The following is a 12995-nucleotide window of genomic DNA, read 5'->3' on the forward strand; positions in this document are numbered from 1 at the left end:
TGGGGGGGGGGTTGGATAGGCATGGGAGTCCTGCGGGACCTGTCAGGGGGTGGGGATGTAGCTAGGGGTCGGGGCAATCGGGACAGGGAGCAGGGGGGCTGGATGGGGGGGGGTCCCAGGAGGCGGCGGTCAGGGGACAAGTTGCAGGAGGGTTGGATGGGTCAGGGATTCTGAGGGGGGCAGTCAGGGTGCGGGGAGGGGGCAGGGGCCAGGCTGTTTGGGGAAGCACAACCTTCCTTACCCGGCCCTCCATACGGTTTCAGAACCCCGATGTGGCCCTCAGGCCAAAAAGTTTGCCCATCCCTGGACTAGGAGCTGGAGAGAGACTGGGACTTGGAGCCAGTGACAGAAATAATATCTATGAAACCCACTGGCAAAGTGCATGTCTCATCCCACTCTGGTGCTGGTCCATATAGCGGATGAGAACCTACTACTGCTATCAGTTACTGCTAAAGCAATCACTCACTTCAATTGCAGCTGTAAGGGTTCAGCACTTCTGCAAATCAGACCCCAGGGTTTCAAGTCAGGACCCAGAAAATGATGAACACACAATCAGTGACTACCTCTGTAAAGTTTGGTTTCAAAGACTTACCTAGCATCACACAGGGACTTCGTGGCAGATGCAGGAACAGAATTCAGTTCCCCAGGGCAGCATTCAAATGCCTTAAACATGAAACCATCCTTTATCTTCCTGCAGCTTCCTGACTCATTCATTACATGACTTCCAGATTCTGCAACAAATGAGGCAGGGGTCCTTCAGACAACAGCCTGGTTTACTACACACCCTGATTCATCCCCAGAACAGGTCAATCCTGTGCAAAAAATAGTCCGGATGGGGGATTTATGCTAAACATGAACACTCTGGCTAGTACAGTTATTCTTAGATTCTCTTTATTCGTATCTATAAAAGACTTTTTATTGCTTCTCAGCGTGTGCCCAATGGAGAGTGTAACATTGAAGGAATTCAAGCTCTTCCTTAAATCTCTCTTGCAGAAGTGTAAATGTATTTCTCTGTTGTGTCAGAATCCCTGAAATTCAGCAAGCACCAAGAGAAGGTGTGCAGATGAAAGTATTATCTGCACTACTGCTCTGGGTGCTGAGGCAGTGTTGTCCCTGAGGTAAGCAAACCTTGTGGTTAGAAAGAAAATGAGTGAGCAGCAAGGACTGTAACAAAAATCCAACAGCAAAACTGGCAGAGGAAGCCATTAGAGGAAAATTTTCCAAACTCTGCCTGAGCTACTTCTGCAGAATAGGTGTGTACAGCTGCTACATGCGCAAACTCTGCATTTGCTTGTGCAGAATTGGAAGTTACATGCACAGAACCTGCATATTTTGTGACTGCAATTTGGGTGCCAAGAGGTAACAGTTGAATTCTGTATGTGCAGTTTAGGTTTATTAGGTCTCCGTTTTGGTACCTGAAAGACAAAGTTGTTTAGTATTGTGTCTAGTAGGATGATAAAAGTAGTTACGGCCAGGTGGCTAGGCAATGCATTGCCTTGTGGTGATTCAAGTTCTGATCCTGAATTCTCTGGAACAACACACTTAGTCCGTTTAGCTCAAGTAGCAATGGCCTGTATTTTTGGAGCTGCAGAAGCAGAGTTCTGGGACTGGCTCTAAAAGCATGTGATCTGCTATGAAAAGGCAACTGCTTCTCCATAGTAAAGGTTGCAGTTAGAGTTCCCCAGTAAAGCTGATCTTGACACCACCTTATAACAGCCCGCTCCTCAAAAAATAAAGTGAGAGAAGTCCTCATGCTTTGGCTTTTGTAGGGTTAAGTCTCACTGACAGCTAGATTCTCTCTTGAATAAATTGAGTACTCTTTGCAATTATGATACATAAATGCCTTCTTTTCTAAATATGAGCTAAGTTACAAATATTGCTTTATATCCCTCTATCTTTATATCTGTATCTTTATATCTATCTTTATACCCCTCTATCCGCCCAGTATGGACCATAGGTAGATTTTTCACTAGCTCATGTAAAATGTCAAGGTCAGGAAAGGTAAAATGTTTAAGAAATTATTATTTTAATTTTAGACTTGCTTCTCTGGCTTTGAAACTGTCAGAGAAAAGAGCTGCAATGGAGAGAGAATATAAACTATAGTCTGTGATGGGTGTTTTTGACTTTTATCATTTTCCTGTGTGAGTTCATTCAAAAGTGTAGTGATTGTCTGGTTTCACCCACATAATTGGTGGTGCATTTAGTGCACTGGATGAGGTACATCATATGTTGTGATAGGCATTTGTAGGATCCATGGAACTTGAAAAGTGTGTTGTGTGTGTGGCGGGGGGGGCGTATTGATCATTGTAGCAGTGGAGATGTGTCTGCAGATTTTGCTTTTGTTGTTCTGGGAGGGTCTGGTGCTGCTTTGATTTGAGTTGGTGTGTTCTGGTCTGTGGGGAGCTTGCTTCTGATGATGAGCTTGGAGAGGCTGGGGGATTGTTTGAAGGCCAGAAGTGGGGTTCAGGAAAGATTTCAGAGTGGGGTCCTTGAGCATAGGTTGTAGTTATTTGATGATACCCCATATGGGTTCCAGTGTGGGGTGGTAGGTGACAATTAGGTATTTGGAGTCGGGGGTGTTATTTCTGTATTGAAGCAGGTTCTCTTGGGGTATTTGAGTGGCCCATTCCATGATGTGATCTATTTCTCTGGTGGAGTTTCCTTGTTTGGTGAAGACAATTAATGTGCTAATCTACCTTGAATGGTCCCTTATAATGCGTGCTAACTACTTATGCCAAACAATCTATTTCGCCTAGCATTTTTCTGTGACGCTGGGAGTACCTTTCCCAGGCCTGAAGAAGAACTCTGTGTGTCTGGAAAGCTTGTCCCTCTAACCAACAGATGTTGGTCCAATAAAAGATATTCCCTCACTCACCTTGTCTCTCTCATATCCTGGGACCAATACGACTACAACTGCACTACTTATTAAGTAGGCAGTGTAAGGATAATCAGGTCTTTCATTGTTCATCTTTTGGTATTTAAGTGCTTGGGTTTTATAAGCCATGATAGTAAAGTGCATTGCTTTCACTTGGCAACTTGTTTTTGAAACCAAGCTTTTCTTTATGGCATTTTTTAAAAAAAGAGTTTTCTGTAAAGACAGTAAATACTAGACCTGTAAACACAACATTAATTTTTATTCATATTTGCTCGAGGAATTGCAAGCTGGTTGCTCAGGTGTAAAGTGGGATGAGTGACTTGCACATACCTTTCTCAAAATTCCTGGAGTGTTTACATTGTAAAAAAGCTTTAAACAACTTTAAGATGAAGAGCAGGAGTTCACGGTGCGGCAAAGAAGCCTGGAAGAGATGAGAATGGGACAAGGGAGAAAGTATCCTTATGGGGAAATGGGCATGCTTGAGTTGGTTTGAGATTTGTCTCTGTAATTACTGAACTTCAAGACAGCGGTTTCTTAGGAGACTGTGTTTCATCTACAAAAGGCAGGATATAAAACAGTATTAATTGCATCATTAATGTGAATTGCTTGGTGTTGTGAATTACAAGTGTAAATTATAAAACTGTCGGTTTACTTGGGGTAGTTCAAAGAACAGTCTTGACAGAAAAGAAGTCTGGTTTACAAAAGCAGGGTTGAAATCAGACTGACGATGACACATCTAACCATATGTGTTCTGACCAGTTGAAGGCCCTTGATTTTCACAGTTTGTGATACCTGTTTCAATCCCAAATTAGGGAAATTAAACAGGATACCTAGAAAAATTAAAGCAGTATTGGGAGTGCCATAAAAACACAGATTTATTAGCAGGTAGTTGAGAGCTGTAATTATGTAAATTCTATCGTTGTTTATTTGATTTGTAATTCCACCACCTTCCATAACCCTAAACCCATTGGGTGTTTGAAATGGGAAGTCTTTTATAAAAAGACACTGCAAAGCAATAGATCAAAAGCAAAGTTGATGGGTATCTGATAGTAGGACTCATAAAGAGCTGCTGACACCTCATAGAAAACGTGAAAAAACATTCTGTTTAGAACAGTTCTATTTCTAGATCATATTTTCTGTGTTTGTTTTCTTTGTTCTCATCATTTTCCTGAGGCTAGTTAAATGAAAACAGGCTTCCTTCCTACTGTTTTTCTGTACTTGGTAAAAACGGCCTTTGTGTATGACATAATTTCCTACAATTACTCATGATGTCAGAGAATCATGATGTCAAGAGACAGATAAGTTAGTGGAGCAGATGGAAATAAAAAGAGAAAAAATGCAAAGAGGATAAAAATAGAAAAATGTAAATAGAAGCGAAGACCCTTTTTCATGCAGATATGCTTGATAGGTTTATTTTCTGAACGGATGAGTTATACAGCTAATCTGACATATGCAGTACCTCTATAGAGAATATTTTTTTTTAATTATTCCATGAAACATAAGCAAGACTTTAAAATTAATACAGTTGATTCCACTCAATTGGACAATTGGACCAAAGCAGTCTTCCCAAACTCAACCTACTTTCTCTATGAATTGTACTATCATTCAGTCTATACTGTCTGGATGCTCTTAAAGATCCCCTCCTGGACCTGAACAGTTCAAATACCCTTTCTATTTTCCTCTCTGGCTTGGTCTCCCCTCATAACCCTCATAGAACCTTGATCGTTTCAGCTCAAAGGACCTGTAAACTTGCTGTCTGTGGCCATACTGTCCTGAATGTGTTGATCCTAGAAGCTAACCGGGGTTGGGCCTGATTAATATGTATAGAGGAGCTGGTCTGGAAATACCAGTATTGTAGGCTCAGTATTGTATTGCCAAGCTCATGTGTTCAAAAACCATGAAATTGACTTAAAAATTAGACAGTTTCAAAAAATGTTGGGTTCTTTTTATTTGCTTTCTGGGTTTTGACCTTTGAGAGTTCACATTTTCATGCTTTTTTTCCACAACTGCTAGTGTTAGAATTGTACAATTTTTTAAAATGAAAGTTGAGGTTCTCACATAATCCCATGACTCCAGGAGCTGGGGCTTTGAGGAAAACCACCAAATATTGTAAATATTGATAATATCATAAGGACAAAGCATGTAAGTGATTCAGTGAAACTCTGTAAAGGAGAGAAGGCAGAGAAAGACGGGAGGATATTGGCATTAACTGGTTTCTGCGGTAAGCATCCAGAAACGTGGTTGCACAAAACACAGCCACCGTAATACCACTTATAGGAGCTCTGAGTTGAAGTGCTCCTAACTGACACATGCACTACATCCCTCTACGCAACAGTCGGAGACATGCGTAAGGAAAAGCAGCGAGTGGGAGGTAAAGAGGGCTCTGGGAACTAAACTGAATCCTGTAAGTCAGAGAATGCCAGGAATTGTAACAGCTGAAGATACTGCAGTATGGGCACTGTCCCGTTGGAGCTGGGAGACACCAGCCCACAATGGAGCTGACGTGCTGGGAGTACAGTTTGCTTAGCAATAGAATTTAGTTCACAGTCCAGATTTTTGACAGCAATAGAATGACCTCATTTAATAATGAGTCAGATCCTGACATCTTCACTCAGTTTTTTACTCCCTCTTTAGTGAGGTGAAAACTCTCACTAAAGTCAGTGGGGGATGTGTCTGAGGATGGACATCAGGATTTGGACCAGTACTAGTATTTTGCCTCTCTATGGCACCTTATTTCAGAGGATCTTGGAGATCTTTAGACATTAATAAACTCAGCGTCATAGCCCAGATTACTCGCCTTTGACAAGCAGGAAAACTGAGGCACAGAGAGCTGGTCTGCCTTCTCTATGGACAAACAGGAAAATCTGTGCCAGAGCTGGATACAGAATTGATTTCTTGACTCCCAGTCTGGTGCTTTGACCAGTAGACCAGTGGTCCCCAACCTTTTCCGTCTGGCGGGCGCCGGATGACGAGCCACCAAGGACCGTGGCCAGTGGACAAATCAGCGGCATTTCGGCGGCGATGCCTCTGGATGACGCTGCTTGTCGGTGGCATTTCGGCGGATGCTCGTCCGCCGGCCAGTATGCGGGCGCACATTGATGCCCCGGTGGGCGCCATGGCACCTGCGGGCACCACGTTGGGGACCCCTGCAGTAGACAATGCTTCCTTTCTCTGACAGAGCAGTAGGTTCTTCTGTTGTCCTACCCTGTGTTAGGCGCTGTCGGACCCCTCTATTGAAATGCTGACTGCTTCCAGAGGGCTCTCAGTGATAGGAATCCCACCCTCAATACAGGGAGGTGGGAGTGGTTCTCTGGAGCAGTGAGAAGTAGGGTATGGGACAGAGAGGTTGTGCAGAAAACCTGAGGCTGAGTTACACTGAGGGTATGTCTACACTGCAAAGTTGTCGACAAAACTTTTTTGTCTTTCACAGGCTTAAAAAAGAAGCCCTCCCCCCCGGGGACAAAAGTTTTGCCAATGCAAGTGGCAGTGTGAACAAAGCTAATGCCGCTCTCGGGGCTGGAAGTATTTTGTCGGCAAAAGTGCCGACAAAGAGCATTTACACACACTGACTTTTAGCGACAAGGCTGTGTCGACACAGAGCCTTGTTGCTAAAAGCTGCATGGTGTAGACAAGCCCTGTGTCTCTTCAACGCCAATGAAAGAATCACCCATGGCAGGATGCATGTATTCTGTGCTAGAATGGTTATCCCTGGGTGTGCACGCTCAATCCTAGACCCTTTGTATAGGATTAATGCTGTCATTACTTTCTTGCTCTTCTTTAAAGTTTGTACGCTAGCTGTTCATGTACCTGTAGCTGATAAATGTTGTCTCCCTTTTCATTTTGGAAGGACTGCTTTTTAGCAGCGGAGCATACTAATAAAGCAGCGCGTGAACAACATAAGCACCACCACAGGGAGCATGACAAAGACTCTGTCTGTGCTCTTCTGCATGGCAGCACCGGTAAAGAGACTCTGCTTCGCTACAATAGTGTGTTAATCCTGTTTTCTCATAGGGGGTCACAGCTTTGCTTTTGCTGAAGACAGGAGATTTAGTAGTCAGCACCGGAGGAGGGATTGTAGCTCTCTGTAAAGGATCAAACTACAAACCAATCAAGTGAGTTTGTAGATCAAAGCAGCAGGAGGGTGAGTGGTGTTTCCACAAAGTGGCAACATAACAGGGCAGTAGTGTTCACTTTCAATGGCACACACTAACTTCCAATGCTGATAGTTTTTTAGTTAATGAATAAGAGAGAAATCTCAATATATCAGTTTTCCAAACACAAGTAGACAGTGTCAAAACAGACTGCATTTATCTTGCAGAATGAAATAGTGACTGATTGAAACATGCTGCATGTTTTTATTGTTTCATTTACAAAAGTTTGTGCCAATGATCGTTGTTAATTTTAAATGACCACAGTTAGTTCTAAAGGCTTGGTGTCAGATTCTAAACTGATCCAAAATTGACATAGCTCCATTAAGTCAGTGAATTATGTCGATTTCACCAGCTGGGGGTCTGCATCCTTGAAATCTTTAAAAAAGGGGTTGTAAGCAGATACTGGATACTACAGGGGTTTTGCCACTAGCTGTGTAGACAAGTGTATCAAAACTGTGTGCCTGAGTACTTGCAAAGCATTCCAGTGTGCATGGAAAACAGAGCTACGGGCAGATTCCCACAAGCAATCTAGATGTGCACTTTTGATAACGTAGTCATATGTGATTTAAACTATTCCCCAAACATTGAATTTAGAATTGCCTGGAATACTCTTGAGGTTATGCTAATTAAGTGCACTTCTAATAAGAAAGTAAACAAGGGCGTGTTTACACATGACCCCTGCTCTAACAGAGTGTGTATGTGTGTTTATATGTTTTCTCAATCCCTGCCAGATTTGGGATTGTCTACATGTGGAAGCTATTGTGAAATAAACTAGTATGTGAATGTAAGGTGGAATAGGTAATCTGCATTAACTCCCCATGTGGATGCTCTTATTCTACACTGAGTGCTTTTGTGTGCATTAGCTTAATCCACTTCCAAAGTGTATGTTAAGTGCAGAATAAGGTGGTCCACACAGATAGCTAATGCAAAATATTCTGCCATAGCTATTACAGTTATTTTCCCATGTAGACAATCCCTAAGACACCAAGGATCGCATGAAGTGCAAACAAACATGGCAGAGAATGGTATGTTGGACTTGATAATGTTTCTGCCTCTTGATATCATGACCTAATGTGGCACATGGGTGGCAGGAAGGTAAAGCAGCAGAGGCCAAACACAAAACAAGGGAGGGGAGGAGAGAGAGAGGCAAGAAAAATCAAGGTCCACATCAGTGCAAATTTCTGCTTTGTCTTAACAGAAAAATTCAAGTCCAAGGTGGCGTCACTTCCCTCACCCTCAGAGGTCAAGGTCACCAGTTCTTTGTAGGAACAGAAGAGTCCCAGATTTATCGCGTTAACTACAATGACTTTAAAGAGGAGCTCATTACCACCTGTCATAACGAAGCCATCCACGACATCATTTTTCCATCGTTAGTATGACTGGAAGGGAGCATTTTTGTTCTTGAAAAAGATGGGGTGGGGGAGCAAGTTGTAGATTTGACAAAGATATCTGTACAACACCTTCTATGCAGAAGGTTTCCAAAGTCTCACTGATTTACATATACCACATATACCACTACTGAAATGCAGCCCCATCTGGTGTGGTAGTCAGCAGCAGTTCAGCTTGAGGAAGTGAAAAATAAGTTCTCCAACTGAAACTACATGGAGAATTTTAAGTAGGCAGATTGGTAATTATGCAAATTGGAATGTGTGGTATTAACACCCCTACTCTTGGGAAAAGTGCTATGAAATCCCTGGGCTATTCAGGCCCTGACTAATGTGAAACTTGAAATTTCATGTGCCTTTCAATGTTTCTTGCATTTACTGAGTTGAATAGGGTCTATACTTGCAGACATGACTGCATTCCTGCTCTCTGATCCAGTGCCTAGAACAGGTTTCAGAGGGGTAGCCATGTTAGTCTGTATCAGTAAAAACAACAAAAACAACAAGGAGTTCTTGTGGCACCTTAGAGACTAACAAATTTATTTAGGCATAAGCTTTCGTGGGCTATAATCCACTTCATGCCTAGAACGTCATCTAATATTGACTAGCACTGCTGTCAAAACAGACTTTGGGTGTATCAACATCACTTGTAATTGTGTGTTTAACAATATGGCATGTTATATTAAATTCAGGACTCATGATGCATCGTGCTAACTTCACAGATGTGCCTTCTGTTCACATTCGTCTCATGAACAGACAGGAAAATTCCTCTTTGCTGTGAATATTAGAATCATGACATTTCATAAAAGTGATAGCTCAGTCACTCGCTCTGCAAATGGAGGGTGGCATTTGATCCGGAGGGAGGTTTTGAGTTTTGGCATGCTGCTGTTGTGACATGAAGTGCCAAGTCCTATTGAGTTACAGCAAAATGTATAGCGTATAAAACAGAAATGCAGGAAGCCCTCCAACCCCTCACTTTACCCCAGTGTACAGACCTGCACATCCAGGGCCATCCCTAGCCATTTTGGTGCCCTATGCACACCCCCCCAAAGCCTCCTGGGGGGGGGGGTTGCTGGCCCCAGGCCTCCGTGGGGGGGGGGAGGAGCAGGCTTGGGGGGGGCAGGGGGGAACCACCCCCCAGCACTCACCGGCAGAGCAGAGCGGGTTGGGGCTGGGTCGCTCCATTTCCTGCCACCTGGTGATTGCAGGGTGGGCCCGAGCCTGCACTCACGGGGCAGCAGGAAGAGGAGTGACCCTGCCCCAGCCTGTTCCGCTCTGCTCCCCTAGCTCCCAGCCTTGGGATTTGGGGGCAGTGGGGAACAGAGTGGCCTGGGACCGGGTTGCTCTTACCACCGCCGGTGAATGCAGGCCCCACCCCTGCTGCAGTCCTCAGGGGAGTGGGATGGGGCTGTTGCCAGGTCGCTCCATTTACCATCCTCCAGGGAAGGGCTGGGCTGGGGTGGAGCAGGACGGAGCAGGAAGAGGCGGGGCTGAGGTGGAGCAGGGATGGGAAGAGGTGGGGGCCATGGGGAAGAGGTGGAACAGGGGCTGGAGCAGCACGCAGCTGCGTAGCGCACCAGGAAATGTGCCCCTTTGTTTTGGTGATCTGGATATCCCTCTCTACCCAAACAAGGGTGACTGCCACCAGCACGGGCCTAAGAACTCTTGTGACTTGCCCTCACTGAGATGGAGAGCAGTTCCCTTCCCCACCCCAACAGCGTCTATAAACATTAAGATCCAGCAGACTCTCAAATATAACTTCTCCCTCTTTTGGAATATAATGAGGCTTCTGACTGCTCATCAGGTAGAAAGGAAAATATGTAAATTCTTAAACACAACTAAAATCTTTATACATTATTTTCACTTTCCAGATAAATTGAGCAGGTTTTGTTCTGTGAAGCTAAAAATGTGAAGGCTCGTGCCTCATTGTGAGATACATTTCAGCAGACTTTTGCAGCCTTGTCTAATTCTCCCAACAGTGTTCCTGGCCCATTAGGGGGGTAAGAAATGCATCTTGACAACAAGGAGCCTGTCACTGACACCTGATGTTAGTCCTGGGGAATCAACAAACCTTTCTTTTATCTAGCCCTCTTAATTTGGAAGCACTCGTATTCTAACGTTCCTTATAGTATCTATGTAGCCAAACTTATTGTAAAGCTTAGGGTTGCAAATTTACACGCACGCAACCCAGGAAATGAGCCTGTCAGTTCTTGTATCAATATTCTCTGCACGCTGCCTATTGAGGTGTACATTTAACACCCTAACTAATGAAACTGTATCGTATGCAAAATGTAAGTTGCTGTTGACAGAGAAATGTAACTTTTTCATTTCCAGACATTTAGTGTTTAAATGCACAATCTAACAGTTGTGTTGCGGTAATACAAGGCAGATCTTCATCTAGTGTTATTGGTCATAGCTTCATTGACTTCAGTGACAATTTACATCTGCCAATGGTCCATGTGTTTAATTTGCCATTTCCTTTTTGTTTGTTTAGGGTTTTTGGGAGGGAGAAAAAGGAAAACTTCCAGCTGCAGCATTTTAGAGCTGCAAAAGTGTGTTTTATGCAAGCTATGGGTCTAAAATTTGACCATTCCGTAGATACTCAACATACATAGCTATGACACTACATGACTGTATTGTGCAAGGAATACTTAACAAAAAACAATGCCAGTGCGAACCCCACTGTTTTTTCTATTTGTAGGGCTGGCTGTGCACAACATCTGAAGTTTCATCCAGCTTTTTTTTTTAGAATATGGGGGCCAAAAAAGTCATACATTCTATTTTAAAGCAAAAGCCTTGAAATACAACTGTGGGGCTTACTTTAAACTTCCCATAAAATCATCTTTGAGGTGAGAGCAGGCTTGGAAAGTTTCACCCCAAAAGGTGAACTTGTCAGAAAGTTAGGAGTAAAAAATGAAAATGGTCCTTCCGCCTTAACTGTGGTGTCCCCTACTGGGAAGGCTACAGTTGAACATTAGTAACGTCAAATAGCGAAGCAATGGAGGGGGAGTTGAGATGACAATGAGGAAACTGTTCCCCAACACTGGCCTTCAGTAGCCTGCTTCTCTGCCTTCCCCAGGGGAACTTCTGACTTGTTTGCCACCTGCTCCAAGAATGACATCAGAGTGTGGCACACCCCAGAAAACAAGGAGCTCTTACGAATCACGATCCCCAATATGACCTGCCATGCTATAGACTTCATGAGGGACGGCAAGAGCATTATTTCAGGTAATGATTGGCAAGCTCCGTGTTTAGATTCAGTCTCAAATTGCTGCCTGCTTTTAAGGAAGTAGGCTCTAATAGAATGGGGGAGGACCAAAGCCTGGAATTGTTTCAACTAATTGCAGTGACCAAAAGGTTTCTGTTTATGATCAGCCCAGTAAACCCTGCTCCACAGCTGCCAATCCCCAGGCACCATGGAAATGGTGTGTGAGGAGGGAAGGATTTGGGGAGCATACATAGAGGGTGTAAACTCCGGCACATTATGGCGTCCAGGGTCACGTTGTTCCCATCACACTGTCATGGGTTGGGGCTGAGGTGGGGCAGGGGTGTGGTGCATCTTTACATATATCCCCTAGCCATTGCCTTCTGCTGCATGGTAGCAGTGGAGCTACAGCAGTCCCCCTGTTGAGAGTGACCGTGCTCGCCTCCATCATCACCAAAACATTCTTCCCTAGGTAGAAACCTAGAGGGAGTGAAGTCTTCCCCTGCGGGTTAGGACTATGGCTCTGTGTTCATAGACTCGGCAGTGGGTTTTACATATGTGCTGATAGCTAATAGGGGCATCATTGTGAAGGAGTTTTTTTTTTTTTAAAAAGAAGGGAGAGATCGGGGAGGGGCATAGGGAGGAGAATAATAATAATATAAAGGAAGTGACCTTCTGGGTGATCTGTTTCCATATTGCATCAGCTTGGAATGACGGGAAAATCCGTGCCTTCACACCAGAGACCGGCCGACTCATGTATGTGATTGACCACGCCCATAGCATGGGCGTGACAGCTATCGCTGCAACAAGTGATTGTAAAAGGATCATCAGTGGAGGAGGTGAAGGGCAGGTAATATGCGCCTAAAATCTCTCAGGGCTGACTTCTGCTGTTGCCATTCTAACTAGTAACCACCTAGGCAGAACCTGAGCATCATCTTTGCTTGGCTCACTTAAGCACAAGACTCAGTTCCAAAATGTTAGTGTCTGCTGTAAGTAAATCTTCCCACTTGCTCATAGTGTGACATGGAGCCGTACCTTCTGATTACTCCTGGCATGCCAGCCGTAGTAAACCCTTCCAATGCTGAACATGCCTCTTAATCCCATTTGTCAGTCTGCCTGTCACCTATATTTGGTTCATCTGCACCAGTCATCGTTTGCAAGCCTGTCTTGAATACAGATTTTCCTTCTAACCCAGCTTTGCCAGTGTCTTGGACTCACAGATCGTGGCCCTGTGCGGTCTGTGGGGGGTGCCCCTTTCAGTGAGACAGCCCTTCTCGGGGGTCCACTCTCTCTCGGGGTTGGCCCCTCCACCTCCTGGAACCACACCTTTCTGAGCCTTAGCACATCTGTCTCTGCTGTGGGCCCCCTCAGCGAGTCCACTC

The 12995-nt window shown here is 44.3% G+C and overlaps 1 protein-coding gene across 1 annotated transcript in view; it reads left to right on the forward strand.

The window, feature by feature from the left end:
* Window positions 1–12995, forward strand: part of CFAP52 (cilia and flagella associated protein 52) — a 36277-nt gene that overhangs the window by 19174 nt on the left and 4108 nt on the right. The window contains exons 7-10 of the mRNA XM_034790468.1: window positions 6887–6987; window positions 8225–8395; window positions 11488–11636; window positions 12318–12463. Coding sequence (XP_034646359.1) covers window positions 6887–6987; window positions 8225–8395; window positions 11488–11636; window positions 12318–12463 — 567 coding nt within the window. The remainder of the gene's footprint in view (window positions 1–6886; window positions 6988–8224; window positions 8396–11487; window positions 11637–12317; window positions 12464–12995) is intronic.

Source organism: Trachemys scripta, chromosome 14 (assembly GCF_013100865.1).
Source record: "Trachemys scripta elegans isolate TJP31775 chromosome 14, CAS_Tse_1.0, whole genome shotgun sequence".
Classification (NCBI taxonomy): domain Eukaryota; kingdom Metazoa; phylum Chordata; order Testudines; family Emydidae; genus Trachemys; species Trachemys scripta.